The sequence below is a fragment of the Squalius cephalus genome, assembly GCF_949319135.1.
Source record: "Squalius cephalus genome assembly, chromosome: 8".
NCBI lineage: Eukaryota > Metazoa > Chordata > Actinopteri > Cypriniformes > Leuciscidae > Squalius > Squalius cephalus.
The window spans coordinates 1864106-1885307 of NC_137129.1; the positions used below are offsets into that span (position 1 = coordinate 1864106).

Here is a 21202-nt window from a genome sequence, read left to right on the forward strand (position 1 = left end):
CAAGTTCAAACAAGGCAAGGCAAGGCAAGTTTATTTGTATAGCACATTTCATACACTATGGCAATTCAAAGTGCTTTACATAGAAAGGAATACAAAATAATCACAAAATGAGAGCAAGAAAAATTAAAACAGTTATTAAAAAGGCTATGGCAATTTGAAGTGCTTTGCATAGAAAATAAAAACAAAATAAAAGCATGGGACATAGAAAATAAAAACAAAATAAAAGCATGGGACATAGAAAATAAAAACAAAATAAAAGCATGGGACATAGAAAATAAAAACAAAATAAAAGCACAGGAAATTAAAACAGTTACAAAAGGAAATTAATTAGAAATAAAATACAGTGTAATCGGTCGGACGCACAGAGGCACAGTGCTCATTCAGTAAATGCATAGCTGAACAGAAGTGTTTTGAGTCTGGATTTGAATGTGATTACTGTAGGAGCACATCTGATCTCCTCTGGAAGCTGGTTCCAGCATAGTAGCTAAAAGCGGACTCACCATGCTTTGAGTGAACCCTTGGTATTTCTAGCTGATATGATCCTAATGATCTGAGTGATCTGTTGGGTTTATATTCAGTGAGCATATCTGCAATGTATTGAGGTCCTAGGCCATTGAATGATTTATATACCAGTAATAATACTTTAAAATCAATCCTAAATGTTACTGGGAGCCAGTGTAAAAACCTGAGGACTGGTGTGATATGTTCATATTTTCTGGTTCTGCTCAGAATCCTGGCGGCAGCGTTCTGTATGAGCTGCAACTGTCTTATGGTGTTTTTGGGAAGGCCAGTGAGGAGTCCATTACAATAATCCACCCTGCTGGTGATGAAAGCATGCACAAGTTTCTCTAAGTCTGGTCTGGAAACAAAGCATCTAATTCTTGCAATATTTTTCAGATGATAGTATGCTGATTTAGTTATTGCTTTGACATGACTACTGAAACTAAGGTCTGACTCCAGAATCACACCATGATTCCTGACTGAATTTTTAGTTGTTTGACCCCTAGAGTGAAGGTATGCGTTCACCTTGAGAACTTCATCTTTGTTTCCAAACGCAATGACTTCAGTTTTGTCTTTGTTTAACTGAAGAAAGTTTTGACACATCCAACTGTTGACTTCATTAATGCATTGGTACAGGGAGTCAGTGGGGCTGTAGTCGTTAGGCGATAGGGCTAAGTAGAGCTGTGTGTCGTCTGCATAGCTGTGGTAAGAGATTTGGTTCTTTTTCATTATTTGGCTCATTGGGAGCATATACAGGTTGAACAGGAGTGGCGCAAGAATTGAGCCTTGAGGGACTCCGCATGTCATGGATGTCCACTCAGACTTATGGTCTCCTATACTCACATAATAACTTCTCCCATCTAAGTATGATCTAAACCATTTTAGGACTATCCCAGAAAGCCCCAACCAGTTTTCCAGCCTGTCAAGAAGTATGTTGTGATCGACTGTGTCAAATGCAGCACTGAGGTCGAGTAGTACCAGCACTGATAATTTGCCTGAATCAGTATTTAAGCGAATATCGTTAATTATCTTTATGAGCTCTGTGCTGTGATGCGATCGGAAACCAGACTAGTATCCATTCAAGCTTAAGAATTTACTCAGCTGATTGAAGACAACTTTTTCAATGATCTTGCCTATGAAAGGAAGATTTGATATCGGTCTATAGTTGCTTAATATTAGAGCCCGACCGATATATCGGCGGGCCGATATTATCGGCCGATATTAGGCATTTTCCAAACTATCGGTATCGGCATTTATAATGGCCGATAAATGAATATTTAAAAAATAAAATAAAAGCAGCTAGGGCTGAACCCGAATATTCGTTCAGTGGGTTGGTATTCGATTTGAAAATTTGACATTCGAATATTCGTTTTTTTCGGTTCTCATTCGCGCTTGAATAAGGCCGGCGACACACTCGCTGCGTGGCGTTAGCGTCTTAGCTGCGTGGCTTGTCCGTTTTTATTTCGACTCCCATGTTAACCCTCTGAGGTCTGGGGTGTTTTTGGGGTCCTTGAGATGTTCTGACATGCCCTGACATTTGTGCTTTTTTCAGTTGCTTATAAACATATCAATGGCAAAAAAAAATTACACTCTATTTAGCACAAACAGGACTACCATGATAGTGAGCCACATGTATGTACATGTTTTCATTTTTGAGAGAATGTTTATGCATGAAAAAACTAAAAATGAAAGTTTCTGAAATAAGGCCACAAAACACATACTAAATATATGTCAATAAGACTTTTGACTAATGGATGTCGTCGCCTAGTGTTTTTTCTTCAAAATGATGTGAAAATCATCCTGCCTAATCATTTACATAAAACGATACATTGATTTAAGTTTTGTGAAACACTTAGTTTGGAAAGGCAATATGTGGATGGGACGTAAACGATCATGCATATTTAGTAGTTCACACCTGATGAGACAATGCCCCTGCATACTTAATGAGCCATTCATTCAGGTGTGTCACCTATAGCTAACTTAACCCTCTGATGGTCCTCGGTCATTTCTGACCGAATAATTTTCTGTTTTGAAATTTTAAAAATCACAGCTTCATCGGAAGGTTATGAAACTTGGTGACTTTTCTGGCATTAGGTATGTGAATAAAAAAATAAAAAAATTGAGGTCATGATCCGAGCATGCTAAGTGGTCGTAAACAAAAAGAGTCACACTCGTGGTCTTCGGTCAAAAATGACCGACCCATAGGAAATGAATGGGAAATTTACAAAAACACAAAAATTCTCTGAATTTTTGTCTGTACAATCTACAAATCGTACACGATTCTAAAAAAAAGTACACCGCAGTAAAGGGGTGACACTCTACAACATCAAGAGTGCAAAAAATTCACACCCACCCACACACACACACATACAAACACACGTTTATACACATACACACCAATAAATTCAGATTACAAAAATCTGTTTTGAATTTTTAAAAATCACAGCTTCATCAGAATGTTACGAAACTTGGTGACTTTTCTGGCATTATGTATGTGAACACACAAAAAAAATTGAGTTCATGATCCGAGCATGCTAAGTGGTCATAAAAAAAATAGTCACACTCGTGGTCTTCGGTCAAAAATGACCCCCATAGGAAATGAATGGGAAATTGACAAAAACACAAAAATTCTCTACAAATCAGCCACGATGCAGAAAAAAAGTGCTCAGCAATGAAGGGGTGAAGCTCTAAAACATCAAGAGTGAAAAACATAACATAATTAATAATTATAATTAATATATGTATTATAATTAATATAATAATTATTAAAATTATTAAAATAATAATTAATAAAATGTTATAAACCTTGGCAAAAAGTATTATTTGAGAATTTCTAAAAAAAATACATTCAATCCACATCTTAAAAGTAAATAATTTGGTCCAAAAACAACTAGAATTCACAAACATCTCCATTTAGAGCTATACAGGCATCTAGTGGTAAACCCATGCAATAACATGTTTTATTTAATTTTATGTTTAATAAATTGATTAATTTTTTTTTATTTTATTTTTTTTCTGAAAGCCTAGTCTCTATTTTACCCGAAAATACTGCATAGAATAAAAAAAAAAAAAAAAAAAAAAATCATTATTTTCAAAGGCAAAAAATGGACTATAAATATTGCATAAATATTAATAAGTTCAATCAAATTGTCTCAAAATTCTAAATTAAAAAGAATAAATATTATAGAACAAAAATAAATTGCATTGTTTTTTACTGGGATGGAGGAAGTTTCATTTTTAGGTGTCCGGTCATTTATGACCGGGAAGGCCCCCAGTGTGACTGCTAAACGAAGACCATCAGAGGGTTAAATATACAAGCTTCATAAAAATTATCATTCTAGAAGAAAATTTCAGATGGCATTTAGAGGCTTTTGCATCTGAACTCTTCATACACACACACACACACACACACACACACACCTGAACTCTTCATACACACACACACACACACACACACACACACACACACACATATACATATATATATATGCATGCACACACACACACATACATATATATATATATATATATATATATATATATATATATATATATATATATATTAGGGCTGTCAACGTTAACGCGTTAACGCATGCGATTAATAAAAAATCCTTATCGCGTTAAAATAATTTAACGCAAATAAATTACCGCCAAAAAAAAAAAAAAAAAAAAAAAAAAAAAACGATATACACAAAGGTGCGTCATTAACGTAATTTGCGCGGGGGCGGGAGTCTAATCAGCATCTATAATGGCGAAAGCAGTAACTCTGGTAGGCGGACATTTCTCTTTTAAAAGAAAATTGGATGGCACTCTGGATAAACGCAAAGTTGTGTGCATACACTGTAAGGAAGAACTGGCCTACCATCGAAGCTCATCGAGTTTAAAATATCATTTAAAAGCAAAACATATCACAGGTTCTAACGTTACTAGCAATCTGACGAGTCTTGTGCAACAACCCACACTGGATCAGTGTATACCACGGCGTGTGAATAGTCAAAAGTCAGCCAGGCTTACTACTTCCATAGCGAAGTGGATTGCTAAGGACTGCCGTCCAGTCAACATCGTAACTGACCAGGGCCTGAAAGAAGTGATCAGGATTGCCACTTCCGACCCATCGTTCGAGCTACCGTCAAGATCAACAATCATGCCCAGGATTAACGAACTGTACATTAACGAAAAGAAATGCAAAGTAGAGCTGCTATCACAATCAAACAGTGTTGCATTGACTGGGGACCACTGGACATCGGTAAGCCAGCATAATTACTTAGGTACAACTGCGCATCTTATCGATAAAGACTGGCATATGCATTCATTTGCATTAACTGTGCTTAAAAGTGAAGAAAGGCATTTTGCTGAGGCCTGCGCCGAACAGTTTATACAAGTAGCGAAGGAGTGGGAGATAGAGAGCAAAATCACTACTGTTGGTACGGACAGCGCAAGAAACATGATCGCTGCATCTAGATTGCTTCCTTTCGAGCATATGCCGTGTATAGCGCACATTATACAGAGGGCAATCGTCATGGCTCTTCGTGAAGGCGGCTTTGATGGCGTTTTAGTGAAATGTCGTAAATTAGTCGGACATTTTAAACATAGCCCGTCTAATATGATAGACCTGAAAGCACAGCAAATTGCTCATGGCCTGGGCGAAGAGTCTCTAGTGCAAGATGTTCTCACAAGGTGGCATTCCACCCTCGAGATGGTCAGCCGGATACTACGGAACAAAGACCCCCTGATGGCAACCTTGGCTCATCAAAACCACAAGCTAACCCTTCTAACATCTGCAGAGTTTGATAAGCTTGCCAGGCTGGAGAAACTACTGGAACCATGCAGGTTGGTACTTCAGTTTATTTGATATGTTATTTTTAGACAGTATTTATTGATTTATTGATTTTTTTTTTTTTTTTTGATTAAAACAAGTCCTGTATATTTTAAATGGCTCATGTCATGTTGTTATTGTGAGTAATGTTAGTAACTACAGTAACCAATTACTAGCAAAGTATTGTTTAGTGTTAATCTTTGTTTATAGTTAACTAATACTTGTAACATTAAATAAAAAATAAAAAAAATTGTAAATGCTGACATTAAATGATAGGTCATTCTAACAATGACCTATCATTTAATGTCAGCATTTACAATTTTTTTATTTTTTTATTTAAATTGTTAGCAAATGCAATCTATTAATTGGATGTGTGTTTATTATTCAGATATGTCATGGAACTTCTTGGGGGTGAAAAGTATGTCTCCTGTTCTGTTGTGTTGCCTGCCCTTTGCCACCTGGCCCTGAAGATGGCTGTCACAGAAGATGACCCTGCTTATGTTGTGCGCTTTAAGGATGCATTCAAAGAGGATTTGACCAAGCGCAAAGAAAACACAAACATTGCTTGGCTCAAAATCGCATCAGCTCTTGATCCCAGATTCAAAAACCTGAAATGCATTCCTAAAGCAGAAAGAGCTGAAGTTTGGGAAACATTAGACAAGATGCTAAAAGAGGAGGAACTTTGTCCACATTCCTCAGATGCGGGATCAGGGCCGCAAAAGAAAATTGGTCTCCTCTTGATGGGCTCTGATACAGAGTCAGACGATGAAACATCACTGGAATCCAGTCCTCTTGCTAGATACAGAGCAGAGCCTAGCATAAGCCTTGAACAATGCCCTCTGCAATGGTGGTCTGCACACAGCAGAAGTCATGACAAGCTGGCGACCATTGCACTGAAATATCTACCAACTCCTGCTTCAACAGTGCCATGCGAGAGACTATTTTCACTTGCAGGACACATAGTGCACAAGAAGAGGGCTGCTCTGGCACCTGAGAATGTTAACAAACTTGTATGCCTTAGCAGTTGGTTGAATGCTGACTAGAAAAATAAGCACCACTTTAGGACAAATATGGAATATTGAGAGGAGAAGAAAAAAGGGAATCTGGGAAGATTTTCTGGGTTATGTGTTAAATGAAGAGAAAGCGAGATATTTGAGAGAAAGACATGCACACAGATAAGAACAGAAAAATCTTTAAACAAGAGGGGGAACCAGACTTGCTAAATACATAAAAAAAAAAAAAAAAACTACATCCATGAAATAAACACACACATACAAAAAACACCACATTCAAAACGGAGAGACATGTATTGCAAATGTGCAAAAGTAATATGATTTGCTCAAAGGTTTATCTGTCAGGAATGCTCAGGAATAGTTAAGTATTAACTTTGCCCGAGATACTTCTGAAAGAAAGACATACAAATGGTTGTCCTACAGAGATATGAATTTTGTTCTTCAGTTCAGATAATTCATTTCTGTCTAGAATCAACTGAGATGAGATCTGTAAAATTTCAGTGTGTTTCCTGTCCAAATGTATGTTCAGGTCATTTGCTTTTTAATTTGATGATAAATGTTCATATTAAAGTGACTTTTAATTCTGAATTGGGTCTCTAGGCAGACTAGTTTGCAATATTAAATGTCTTCTTAAAACTTCAAATTGAATTGAGATTGAAACGGTTCTGGTATAGTTCTCTTTGCTGGATATGACAATTTTGTGAAATGACAAAAATAAACATGTTGTATGCCTTAGCAGCTGATTAAATGCAGACTAGAAAAGTAAGCTGTTCTGTTTTAGTTTGGCAAGCAGGTAATTGAATTGAGATTGAAACTGTTCTGATGGTTCTCTTTGCTAGATATAACAATTTTGTGAAATGATGACAAAAATAAACATGTTAAACAAAATAAAAAGTGTATGTTAAATTTTTCACGATAAGTGTGCGATTAATCGCAGTTAATCGCACAAAAAGGGTGCGATTAATCGCGATTAAAAAAATTAATCTATTGACAGCCCTAATATATATATATATATATATATATATTTATATATATATATATATATATAATATATATGCATACACACACACACACACATATATATATATATATATATATATATATGTGTGTGTGTGTGTGTGTGTGTGTGTGTATATTTATACACAAAAATAAATTTTATATTTTTTTATATACATTTTTTTTTTTTTCACAAATTGTGCTTGCAAATTGTATAATAACCAAGATAAACATGTCTAGTAATTGTGCAGTTAATTCTCATACTGTATTTTCAGTTTTGGAATATTTATCCTCTCCCCAAATTTGTTACTAATAAAACACAATACAAATTATTTAAAGAAAAAAATTATATTTACCTTTTAATAGTTTGTTTACTTCTACCTTGTAAATATATTTTTTTATTAAAAAGGTTACAATTACAACAACAATTCAAGTGTAATCTTACAGTATATTCTACAGTAAAAACTGTACCCAAATCTAGTCAACAAAATGTTGTCTTTCATATTTCGCCTGACTGTAACGTTGTTTTTATTAAATATTAGGGCATATAAATGTTAATTTGCAGTTTAATACGTTGCTTATACAAATAGCCTACATTTTATTTTAACATATTTCAGTCGATTTTTACTCATCTCAGTATAGCAATACAATTTGCTAAAACATCATCATTCATTCACAAACGCGATTTAAATTTAAACTGTCTTTTTGCCAGCTGTGGTAAACAGCGCATCTCTGCCGTTCATTCATTCATAAACAGAAACCCGATTCACGTGAGAAGGAAAAAAAAACTTACTACTGTATTCCTCAGCTCAGTCTGATCCTTGCTCCTCGATATACCCGCACTTCTGAGGTATTTTCCATTATTATTATTCCTCACAGCGCTGCAAGACGGTGTAAACAAGTAATGATCTGAATAAACTTGTGTTTTCTCAAGCTGATATTGGGGCGTTCACAGGTTTGCGTGGATTGCCTCAGTCATTTGCGTTTGAATAGCGCGCGCTCTCCGTGGGCGTGTCACATTACATTTGAATCAGCTGTAATGAGCTTGACTGGAATCGCTCTCTTTTAATACAGATTTCACAAGATGAGAATATTTGTTTTTTATATAAATTACTTCATTTAAAAGAAGAGAATTCAAGCTTCATGCCTGTGTGTCTGTGTGTCTGTATGTCTGTTTGACTGAGTATTCTCTGAGTTATTGTTCATTTTCGGACGCGTTTCAGAATGGACTACACTGACGGAGAGAAAGCAGAACTCGCTTCGTGTTTATTTTTCTTTATTTGGCAAAAAGCACAACACTTTGTTTTTATTGTGAGTATACACAAAAATAATACACATTTAACCCCCTGAGGTCGACGGTATCGCCGGCGATACCAGCTCGCTTTTTTTTTCATCAGTGTAAAAGAAACTCATAAATACTCTGTTGACTTTGATTTTCCATAGGAGTTTCATACATCAATCGATTCTGTTAAATGTGTATTATTTTTGTTTCAGAGGGTTAACAGGTTGGAGTTTGCACACTGCCTGTGTGAGACACGCGTCTCAGATGCGTCTCGAGCCATGCGGAAAACGCGTGCATGCTAGAAATAGAACCGACGCCGTGTTCCAGCAACTGGACTGTTCTCTGGCTAGAGCGCAGAACAGGGGAGTTTGTATGGACCGAAGTGCATGCCTGAGGTTGTGTTTTGGGTTAAGCTGCGTTGCTTTGACATTGTGGAAAATAGAATAATAGTAGAAACAAAATGTATTAGCCTTTTTATCCCTTATTATCAATCTACACTCACATAAAGGATTATTAGGAACACCATACTAATACTGTGTTTGACCCCCTTTCGCCTTCAGAACTGCCTTAATTCTACGTGGCATTGATTCAACAAGGTGCTGAAAGCATTCTTTAGAAATGTTGGCCCATATTGATAGGATAGCATCTTGCAGTTGATGGAGATTTGTGGGATGCACATCCAGGGCACGAAGCTCCCGTTCCACCACATCCCAAAGATGCTCTATTGGGTTGAGATCTGGTGACTGTAGGGGCCATTTTAGTACAGTGAACTCATTGTCATGTTCAAGAAACCAATTTGAAATGATTCGAGCTTTGTGACATGGTGCATTATCCTGCTGGAAGTAGCCATCAGAGGATGGGTACATGGTGGTCATAAAGGGATGGACATGGTCAGAAACAATGCTCAGGTAGGCCGTGGCATTTAAACGATTCCCAATTGGCTCTAAGGGGCCTAAAGTATGCCAAGAAAACATCCCCCACACCATTACACCACCACCACCAGCCTGCACAGTGGTAACAAGGCATGATGGATCCATGTTCTCATTCTGTTAACACCAAATTCTGACTCTACCATCTGAATGTCTCAACAGAAATCGAGACTCATCAGACCAGGCAACATTTTTCCAGTCTTCAACTGTCCAATTTTGGTGAGCTCGTGCAAATTGTAGCCTCTTTTTCCTATTTGTAGTGGAGATGAGTGGTACCCGGTGGGGTCTTCTGCTGTTGTAGCCCATCCGCCTCAAGGTTGTGCGTGTTGTGGCTTCACAAATGCTTTGCTGCATACCTCGGTTGTAACGAGTGGTTATTTCAGTCAAAGTTGCTCTTCTATCAGCTTGAATCAGTCGGCCCATTCTCCTCTGACCTCTAGCATCAACAAGGCATTTTCGCCCACAGGACTGCCGCATACTGGATGTTTTTCCCTTTTCACACCATTCTTTGTAAACCCTAGAAATGGTTGTGCGTGAAAATCCCAGTAACTGAGCAGATTGTGAAATACTCAGACCGGCCCGTCTGGCACTAACAACCATGCCACACTCAAAATTGCTTAAAGGGCACCTATTATGCCCCTTTTTACAAGATGTAATATTGGTCTTGGGTGTACCCAGAATGTATTTGTGAAGTTTCAGCACAAAATACCCCACAGTTAATTTATTATAACCATTTGAAAATGTCATTTTTGGGGCCTGTTTTAAAGAGCTGTTTTGGTGTGTACCACCTTAAATGTAAATGAGCTGCATATCCCCGCCCTGCTGCTGGACCCAGATGATGAAGAGAGTCCGGCACAGAATAAACACGAATGAGAATGGACTAAACGTCTCGGAATGGTTATTTGATACATTTATGTACTTGCAAAGTTTTAATCGCGTCCCCTTTGCAATTATGGATGTGCAACACACACACACGAATTGTGATAACGTTTGCGCAATTTTTTGAAACTACACACACACAAATACTGTGATAACGTTTGCTAAGTACAAACGAAATTATATTTATGCCAGGGGTGCTGTCATGTTGACATTACTTGTGTACAGGTGCTTATGTGGCAAATGTGAGAACCAGAAAACATATGCTGCAGGGAGATATGTTTATATACTGTCTATGGAGATAGAGCAGACCTTAATTTATTTACATTTGTAATTGCTGCAAAAAATTATACGTGACATAAAACTGTCTGACGTTGTTTGTTGAGACATCCTATGACGACGACAATAAATAGCTTTAGACGCATTTGTTGTTGAACTGGCTGTCATCGATTGAAATGATGAATTTGCTCAAAAATCATAAAATACACTTACTTCTTCTGGAGGTGACGTTGGATCGCGAACAGTAGGCAACGATCCACACTTGAGGATTAACTTTGACTCTCGTTCACTAAACAGTCAGTCAGAACATGATTCGCGCAAACATAAACGTATTTAGGAAGTTTAAGTTGCTCCTTTTCTTCATAAATAAAATCCATCCGCTGCGTTTTCAGTGGCTCTGATGTCAGTGAAGACTACTATGTCCATTCTTACATCCCACAACAGAACACCTAACGTTACTCTTCTTAGAAGACATTATCGGCTGTCGTTGATACAGATCACCGAGGGCGGGGTCTATGCCAAAACCAGATTGTCAATCAAACCACGTAGGTGGGGCTTAGCGCAATTCTACGTCACAGTGAGAGCAATCTTAGAACAGGGCGTTATGAGACAGTGCTTGTGATTTATTGAGATAGTAAAAAAACTACTGGGTGGATTTTTATCATTCTAGGGTGGTTTTGCTCACACAATAACAACACACATTTATGTTCAAACACCATGTAAAAGTGAATTTTGCATAATAGGTGCCCTTTAAATCACCTTTCTTTCCCATTCTGACATTCAGTTTGGAGTTCAGGAGATTGTCTTGACCAGGACCACACCCCTAAATGCATTGAAGCAACTGCCATGTGATTGGTTGATTAGATAATTGCATTAATGAGAAATTGAACAGGTGTTCCTAATAATCCTTTAGGTGAGTGTAAATTAATCTCGTTTTTAATTTAACTTAATTTCGTTTTTCTTTATTTAAATTTCGTTTTTCTTTATTTAAATTTCGTTTTTTCTTTATTTAAATTTCGTTTTTCTTTATTTAAATTTCGTTTTTTCTTTATTTAAATTTCGTTTTCCTTTATTTAAATTTCGTTTTTCTTTATTTAAATTTCGTTTCTCTTTATTTAAATCTACCCTTTACTGTGTCAGTAATTTGTTAGTCAGAAAAATATTAGACTACCTTAAAAGTATTGCTTAATTTAACAGACGTGTGCGTTTTATATCACTGCAGTGTCCGTTCTCGGAGCATAAGCCCTGCCCGCGTGAGGTGCGCCGCTTCCCGCTCGCGCTGTTCTGTAGTTTACTAAAAGTTTATTAATTCTGAACGTGTGGCGTCTCACGTGTCCATCTATAGGCTATTGCACAAAACGTGACACTACACTCCCTTGTGAAGTCGATTGGATGAACGGTTCTCGAAATAATCAAAATGCAAACGGACATTTGACAGACGCTTTTATCAAAAGCGACTTACATTGCATTTCAAGGTACACATTTAAAATCTTATCAGTTCTTGCTTTGAACCCATGACCACACACACACACACACACACACACACACACGGAATGACCTTTGTCTTGTTTAATAATAATACAAATGATGATGATATTAATATCATCATCATTGATTTTTTTAAATTATTACTGTCAATATTAATAATAGTTGATTTTTTTTTTTTTTTTTGTTCAAAGGTTGTTTTCATATGTTTGTATTTTTATATATTATATTTATCAGAACTGTTCATGTTTTGTTACGCGTTTCTGGATTTTTAAAAAATATATATCGGCCGATATATCGGAATATCGGATTTTTGAATCGCCAAATATTTGTATCGGTATCGGCCTTAAAAATCCTTTATCGGTCGGGCTCTACTTAATATGGTCTTATCCAGATTGCTCTTTTTCAGGAGGGGCTTTACAACTGCAGTTTTCAGGGAGTTTGGAAAACTCCCAGAGAGAAGTGAGGCATTTACCACTTCTAGAAGATCTGCTTCTAAATTGTTTAACACACTTTTGAAAAATGATGTGGGAAGTGTGTCAAGAGCGCAGGTTGATGTTTTAAGGTGCTGTACGGTTTCTTCCAAAATTTTGCCATCAATTTCTTTGAAATCAGACATAGTGACTACTTCCTCAGGTTCTGGCCTGATCTGTCTGACCCCAGGGCAACTCAAGGATGTGCTGATCACCTTTCTGATATTATTGATTTTCTCAGAGAAGAAAGAAGCAAACTCACTGCACTTGCTGTCTAAGAGCATTTCACTGGGAATCTGACTTGGGGGGTTTGTCAGTCTCTCTACAGTAGCAAAAAGAGTGTGTGTGTTGTTTAAATTGCTGTTTATAATATTCGAGAAGAAAGTCTGTCTAGCGTTGCCTAGTTCCATATTGAAAGCATGAAGGCTGTCTTTGTAGATGTTATAATGGACTACAAGTTTTGTCTTCCGCCACATGCGCTCTGCTTTTCTGCATTGTCTTCTCATATTTTGCACTGCTGTTGAGTTTCTCCAAGGTGCTTTTTGTCTGCCACTCTTCTTCCTGACTTTCACAGGAGCAATATCATCAATTACACTTTTAACTTTTGAGTTAAAAGAATCAAGGAGAAAATCAACAGAGTCGGCAGATATGCTTGGTGTTAAAGAAATAGCCTTCATAAATAGTACACTAGTGTTCTCATTTAAGCATCTCTTCTTGACAGACACAGATTTAGCTTCAGTGGCAGGAGAGATCAATATATCAAAGAAAATACAGAAATGATCAGACAGTGCTACATCCTTAATAACAATTGATGAAATGTTTAGACCCTTACTGATAAGTAAATCTAGAGTGTGTCCACGATTGTGTGTGGGTCCATGTACATGCTGAGTCAGATCAAAAGTTTTTAAAACACTTTTGATTTCTTTTGTCATATTGGTTTCTGCACTATCTATGTCAGTGGTTCTCAACTCCAGTCCTCGGGACCCACTGCTCTGCACATTTTGTATGTCTCTCTTATCTGACACACTCAGTTCAGTTCATGGAGTCTCTCCTAATGAGCTGATGATCTGGTTCAGGTGTGTTAAATAAGGGAGACATACAAAATGTGCAGAGCAGTGGGTCGCGAGGACTGGAGTTGAGAACCACTGATCTATGTGAATGTTAAAATCTCCAGCAATGGCAAAACAGTCAAACTCTGAGATAATTGTTGATAACAGTTCTGTAAAGTCCTCAGCAAAGGCTGGAGAGTATTTTGGAGGCCTGTAAATAATGGTAAAATGCGTGGAGCACCTTTTAACACAATACCCAGATATTCGAAAGACGGATAATTCCCAAATGATATTTGCTTACATTGATAGATATCTTTAAAAAGAGCAGCTAGACCCCCACCTTTCATAAAAGTAAAGTTAGGAGGGGCTGCTTCATTGAGGACTGTTGCACTGCAGCTGTCTTCTAGCCAGGTTTCATTTAGAAACATAAAATCCAGGTTGTTTGTGGTTAATTTGTTGACTAGAAGTGATTTATTTTTAAGTGAGCAGATGTTTAAAAGTGCTAACTTAACAGTCTTACGTTTTGTCCCCACAGCAATATTAGTTTGACGTGTAATAGGCACCAGATTAGTTGGGTTTGCTGTATGGCTATTGAAGGCCTTAGACTTTCTAGCATGTAATAGAACAGCAATAGAGAAAGATACAGGAACACTGGGTTCCCGCTTGTTCTGTAAACATTTGAGAAAGTTACTGTTATCAAAACGGGGACCCGACACATATCACTGAGAGCTGGTATCAGTTGTTTTTGGTTCACCTCGAGCAGATGGAGGAGGGTGTGGGCCCTGGCGTTGTGGCAGAGGCCGAAGAGCTCTCACAGGAGGAGGGGGAGGGCGAGCTGGGCCCGCAGGCTTTGGTGGTTGTGGGGCCTGCTGTTTTCTGGTTGATATCTGGGGGCTTGCAGCAAAAGAGTGGGATAGTTTGGTTCCAGCATGCACCAGTTCTTCCATTTTCTCTGAGAAGCACAGAAGTGGAGATGCTGGAGAGAGGGATAACGTGTCTGGTGAGAGGGACGGAGGCTGTAATATGATGTCCTGGCTTCCCTGGCTGTTTTCCAGAAAGTCGTCCTTGGGTGCTGAATCTTGGAGCAGTTCTGATATGTCTGTCTGTGGTGAGCTCTGTGGGCAGGGCTCAGCTGAGATTGTGTCCGTGAGCAGAGATTGTTGTGGCTCAGTGGTGGTATCATTGTCCTTGTGTGATATGTCAACTGCATGTCCATTCAGGTGCTGAAGTGAAGTCCTGTGGTCATTCATACTGTGTCCAGGTGTGTGTGTGCCGTTCAGGTTGAGTGGATTGGCACCCACTACTGAAGGGTGATGGAGGGAGAAGTTAATGTTTAGCACTCTTGAACCAAGTTTGTTTGGGTGATGGCCATCCTGTTGAAACAGTTGTCTCTGACTCCAGAAAAGATTGAAATTGTCAATGAAGTTCACTCCTTTTATATTGCAGGTTTTTTGCAGCCATGTATTAAGCCCAAGCAACCGTGAAAACCTGTTTGTTCCTCTTGCTGGGAGTGGTCCACTGATGAATGTTTGAACTTTCAGTCTTTTAAGTGCTTCAAAAAGTTCATTGAAATCCTTCTTTAGGAGTTCTGACTCCGCTTTATGAATATCATTCTTCCCCACATGAATGATGAGTCGATTTGCAGTCTTATGTTTCATCAGAATGTTCTGAAGTTCCCTGTTTACATCAGAAGTTGTTGCTTGTGGAAGGCAGCACGTAGTTGTATCCCTGCTGCTAATGTTTCTGATTATGGAGTCCCCCACTATCAGAGTCCTGGGCTCGGCTGCTCTCTGAGCTGAGTGCCGCTGTCTGCTCGACCTTGAGCGCCAGTTAGCATCAGTGTTAGCTACTGGCCCATTCAGTCTGTGTTCGATCACATTCATCACGTTTGGGGATTCCTCATTTACATTCATTAATACTTCAAATCTGTTCTCAAGATGTATAGGTGTTGGTTGGAGACCAGTGTTTGCAATCCTTGTCAGAGCTGTATCTGGGGTAGAGGATGCTACTGCTGCAATATGTGATGCTTGTGACAATCTGATGTCTCGAGTGCCTTTGGGTCTCGCTCCCTGTTTGTGCCATCGATTTGTAAGTCGATCGGCTTGCTTCTCTACACTCAGTATGGCCTGTCGAGGAGCCCTAGATTCATGGGACTCACCGGCTATATGCTGAGGGTGTCCATGAAGAAGCTCTGTTGTGTGCTCCGTCTGGTTTGGTGGTCCCGTAAGTAACTTTGTTTCAAGAACTGCAATCCTTTGTAAAAGTCTGTGGCAGTTAGTGCAGCAAGTAGATTCTTGAACCAGAAGATTCATTTTCTCTATTATCCTTTTGAATGTAGGCAGTTGTGTTTCCCTTCCCTGGAATGTAAGCTTTCAGTGGGAGGCTGGTCGGATAGAAAGAATTCAGCTTTTTTGTAGTATTCCAAGCTTTGTCGTTTGAGCACTGTGCCGAAGTTAAAATTAGGTGATAAAAGGAGATAAAATATAAAAGGAGATAAAATATAAAAATATAAAAGCGATAGAGCAAAGCGCGGAGCAGTAAGAAGGAGCGTCCGAAGAGTAGCAGAGCAGGAAGTCCTCAACAAGACAAACAATTAAGGGATAATGTACACTCATGTACACCAAATAAATAATTACATGGACATATTGATTTGTGATGAAACCATTTTAAATTCCTACCTGTTTATTATCTTAGAATCCATTACAGTGTAAAACAAAACAATTATTCTGGCAACAAGATGAACACTTCAGTCTTAATACTAAAAATACTTCAATGCAATCTTAACATTTGAACACAATCAGCAACTATAACAGAGACTCAACTGGCACCAGTTGTGTTTGTATGAAACGAGAGAGAGCGGGTCCACAGTGTGATACAAGAAACATTAAGGAAAGGCCGGCTCCAGAAACCCGGATGAGCTGTGTGTTATCCAGCGTTACTGTTGATGACGGTCATTATCTGGAAATATCAGACCTGGGAATGTGGCGACTGACCAATCAGAATCAAGTATTCCAGAGAGCCGTGTAATAATCATTTGGATTACATAGTTTAGCTTTATTTTGCCGATCTTATTGGTATTATACTTTAGCACATTAAAGTAAAAAAAAAGTTGTTAATTATTTTATGTTGAACAGGGAATCTTGCTCTTGGAGCCGCAGTTGTTCAGTCTTCCACAATCTATGGAGGAGAAGCTAAAAGGGCTGTCGATGGCAACATGGATTCAAATTGGTGTAATGCTGCATGCACTCATACTGATGTGGAAAGAGACCCCTGGTGGAGAGTTGACCTGGGGGAAGTCTATGAGGTAACCAGGGTTAACATCCTTAATCATGGAGATGCTGTTCCAGAGAGGATAAATGGTGCTCAGATCCGTATCGGCAACAGCCTGGAAAATAATGGCAACAATAATGAGCTGTAAGTATTGTCTCTCTCTTAATACTTACACAAATAGTTAGAAAATGATTAAATAAGATAACATTACTTTGAATAAATCCTTTTAGAAAAACTGTAATTGAAACTGTAAATCAAATCTGTAATTCAGACCAAAACATCCATGCTATTCCTGCAACACATGTGACATTAATGCAAACAAAGATAAACACAATTGAAGTTGTGAAATTACTCGCAGAATTGATGATCACATCCTGATCACAAGATCACACATTAAGAATCTGATTACATGATGAGAAGTTCCTGCATAAGCAAGTTCTGTTCACAAGAAACAAGGAATGCATAAACTGATGAAATGTCTAACTTGAATGTACTTAATATAAAAGCATCTGCAAAATGTGCACATGTAATAATGAAATCAATCTTTTCGCATTTCTTTTATTTTGTTGTGAGAAGACACAACTGCCACTAAATCAATTTACTCAACCACAATATGAGTGAATGCATTCTGTACCAATACTTCGTCTTCCTGTGTTGAAACAAGATTTATAAATAATTATGTATTATTAAAAAAGAGTATGATTTGTATACATGAAAAGTTATCAATTATCAACACTTTACAGAGCATGAGAAAAAAAAAACATTATTAAACATACAGATGGGTGAAAGCGCTGTCTCATCACCTACATTTTATATGAGGGTGTTTCTACAGCGGCTGAAGGAGTGACGGTAAAGTTGACATCTTTCTCTCTTCCGACTGCCTTTATAAATCTCTGTTTTGAAAGTTGTGAAAACATTATTGAGGAGTTTTCTTTTGCTATTTGAGCAAATGGAAACTATATTAAAAATATAGCTCTCTTATTCATCAATATAGAAGTTTACACAACTATGAGACTTAAACTTGAAACGGCGCCGGCACCACGTGATTGTGTGTGACGAGTGTATGTTTATTGAAAAAAATATTATTTTTTTATTTTATTTAAGGGCATTTATTTTGAAATCATTTGTATTCTGAGAATTTTTGCTACCTTCCTAGCCTGGGTTTCCCCATACTGCCTTGAGCAGCGCGATTTTATTCACGCTGCAAGGTAGTCTGGACCATAGATATCATATAAAGGCTAGATGTCTCGTCCGCGCTGCTGGCCAATGGAGCTCGACATCCGCACACGGCGGCCATCTTACGACAGGATGCTCGCTCACTCATAACATGGTGCATGTACTTTTAAATAACCATAACTTGCTCAATTTTCTACCGATTTTCAAACGGTTTGGTTTGTTATAAACGTCAGAGATGTAGCTATTATACTGCATACATATGAATAATTATGTTCAAAATGTTTAAGCATTCAGAATTATAGCCACGTTAATAACGTTTGTAAGAAACCAAACCGTTTGTAAATCTGTCCAGATTTCAGCGAGATAAGAGGATTTGTGTGCGTGCTGCTCACTCACCTTAATTCACAGAGTCCTGTCCTAAGATGGCCGCCGGTGATGCCGGAAGTGACTCCGCCTTAAGACATCTAGCCTTTATATGATATCTATGGTCTGGACACCATGGACTAATTTTTCCCCTGAAATAGGGAACCAATCACAGAACGGGGAGGGAGCAGGAAGACGATGACGAAGTATATGCGACACACCGAAGCAGTTTGTTTATCTATGGATCCAACATGACAGACGTAAAAATATATGCATATTTTTAGGAACACATCTACAAAAATATGCCTGTATTTCAAGTTGATAAAATAATTTAAAATCCACATCAGTTTATTTGTGCCGACGCGCCACGCCCTCCCAGGATCTATAACGTTACCAAGGCTACTTCCACTTTTAAAAATGCATCACAACCGCGCGCGCGTTCTGCTTGCAGTCGTCAAGATGGATGCTGAGGAGTTGAAGAAAAGAATAGCTAGTGGAGATTGTAAAGTTGTCGACAATACGTCATCAAAAATCAAGTCTAGTGTGTGGGAGAAATTTGGAGTTATCTGAAGAAAATATTGTGAAAGGCTTTGCTGCAAACATTTTCGTGTTGGATAGCCGCAAATGTGGAACTTCATCCCTGAGGAAGCACGCAGATAACTGGTAACAAAGCAGCTCTATCGAACGGTATTTTTCATATTTAACACTGTTAAGTATGTGTGGTGTGCAGGGTGTGTTTGAACCCAAAATTGTCAGATGTAGGCTAGACGAAATTGTGTGGCATATAGTGGTGTAGCCGCGTCTGTTCGATTTGTGTGGTAACGTTAGCCATGTTCTTCATGTATCGGCCTTTTGACAGCTTCGGCTATAATGGTCGTGTAATAACTTCTGTATGACCTGGCAATAAAAATGTTTGTAAGTGTGTCTATAATGTGATAGTCTAAACTGATTTTATTTCGGGTGCGGGTCGGGTGTCGGTTCTATTTTAAGCGGGTCGGTGCAGATTTTTATTAGTGCTGCTGTTGGAAAACGGGTCGGGTGCGGATTTACAAAATCGGACCCGTGCAGGACTCTCTGGTGTACACATAAATCTCTGACCCATCGTCGTCTTCTTTGAATATCTGTCGCTCTACATACGTCATCTGGTATAATTTGAAATGATTGGCTATGAGCTGCGTACAGGCGCATTTGATAGACATTCGTAGCGCCCAATAAACGGCTCTGGGCATTCGTAAACCACGCCTCAAATACGAGAAAATGTACATGTGGTTTCCAGACCACGTCTCAAAGAGAAAGTGGTCTGACGTTAGCCAGGCTACTACCTTCCCGTGCTCTCTGCAGAATTATCGTAAATACTGCCTCTCAAGTCAAAATTGAAATGCTGTGAGCTCGTAATCACGACTTCGGAAGTGGTAAGTAGGAAATTTCTGATAGTACATGAAGGCAGCGTTACTCTTGAGGAATCTGGTCATGTGATCATAAGCATAATATGCTGAGTGTTGTTTTTTTTTCTTTATACATTTCTTTATGTATTTTTGTATTTCTATGTTTTTGTTTTACTCTTCTTATAAATGTGTTAACCTGTATAAAATGGTTACCTGTAACCTGTAAAATTGGAAGCGCCGTTACGTAAGTTACGTCATGTGTCAGCGTGAGCGCGCTCTCTTTTCGCGGGATGTCATGACGATGAGAGGTATGATTTTATCAGCTCCTCAAAAAAGTGCTTAAATATTCTTAATTACTTATTGTTTAGGGATTTTGTGTGTTAAATGTGTTTGTTTGTTAACTTTTCTTTAATTAGTTACAAGTTGTGAATGTATGAGTATGTTTAATCAAAGTATGCGTTCAAGTACTCATTTCTGACTGGAAAATATTGTTTAAATTTCTAGAAATCACAGCTTTGTCGAAACGGTATGAAACTTGGTGACTTTTATGGCATTTGGAATATGAACACACTAAAAAAATTGAGGGCATGATTCGAGCAGGCTAAGTGGTCGTAAAAACAAAAGTCACACTTGTTCTCATCGGTCAAAAATGACGATCATAGGAAATGAATGGGAAATGTGTACAATCTACAAATCGGCTACGATGCAGAAAAAAAGTGCTCAGCAATGAAGGGATGAAACTCTAAAACATCAATAGAGAAAAACAGACCCCCCCCCCCCCCCCAACACACACACACACACACACACACACGTACACAATTATAAACACAGATGAGCTGGAAGGGCAAATACTATACAGCATAATTGAGTCAGAAGACTGAAATCAGATCCAGATGGATTAAGCTGTGATAAAGCATTCCTGTTTATTTTTGTAATTGTTTTTATTGAATTTTAAAGTTACGTGTAACAAAATGCTTTCACTGTATTCAGGTTTGACTGTAGTAATAATAATGTAAAAACATGTACAGTTTACATTAAAATGTATTTTTATTTTTTATAAACCTTGACAAAAAGTATTATTTGAGAATTTCTAAAAAAAAAAATACATTCAAATCCACTTCTTAAAAGTAAGTAATTTTGTCCAAAAACGATTAGTGAATTCACAAGCCTCTCCATAGAGAGCAATACAGACATCTAGTGGAAACACCATGAAATGACATGTTTTATTTTTTCTCTCTCAACAGATGACGCTAATTTTCACTTCAAAAATTGGATTTAAAAGGCCTAGTCTCTATATTGATCTTAAATA

The 21202-nt window shown here is 38.0% G+C and overlaps 2 protein-coding genes across 5 annotated transcripts in view; both read left to right on the forward strand.

The window, feature by feature from the left end:
- Positions 1–21202, forward strand: part of LOC307162657 (uncharacterized protein) — a 65414-nt gene that overhangs the window by 15830 nt on the left and 28382 nt on the right. For all 4 annotated transcript variants that reach the window (XM_079878123.1, XM_079878122.1, XM_079878121.1 and 1 more), the window contains exon 7: positions 16834–17113. In XM_079878123.1, coding sequence (XP_079734249.1) covers positions 16834–17113 — 280 coding nt within the window. The remainder of the gene's footprint in view (positions 1–16833; positions 17114–21202) is intronic.
- LOC307162668 (E3 SUMO-protein ligase ZBED1-like) lies at positions 4739–7210 on the forward strand. Its single transcript, XM_079878159.1, has 2 exons — positions 4739–5331; positions 5706–7210. Exons 1-2 carry the CDS (start codon positions 4805–4807, stop codon positions 6358–6360), a joined length of 1182 nt encoding a protein of 393 aa, XP_079734285.1. The 5' UTR covers positions 4739–4804; the 3' UTR covers positions 6361–7210.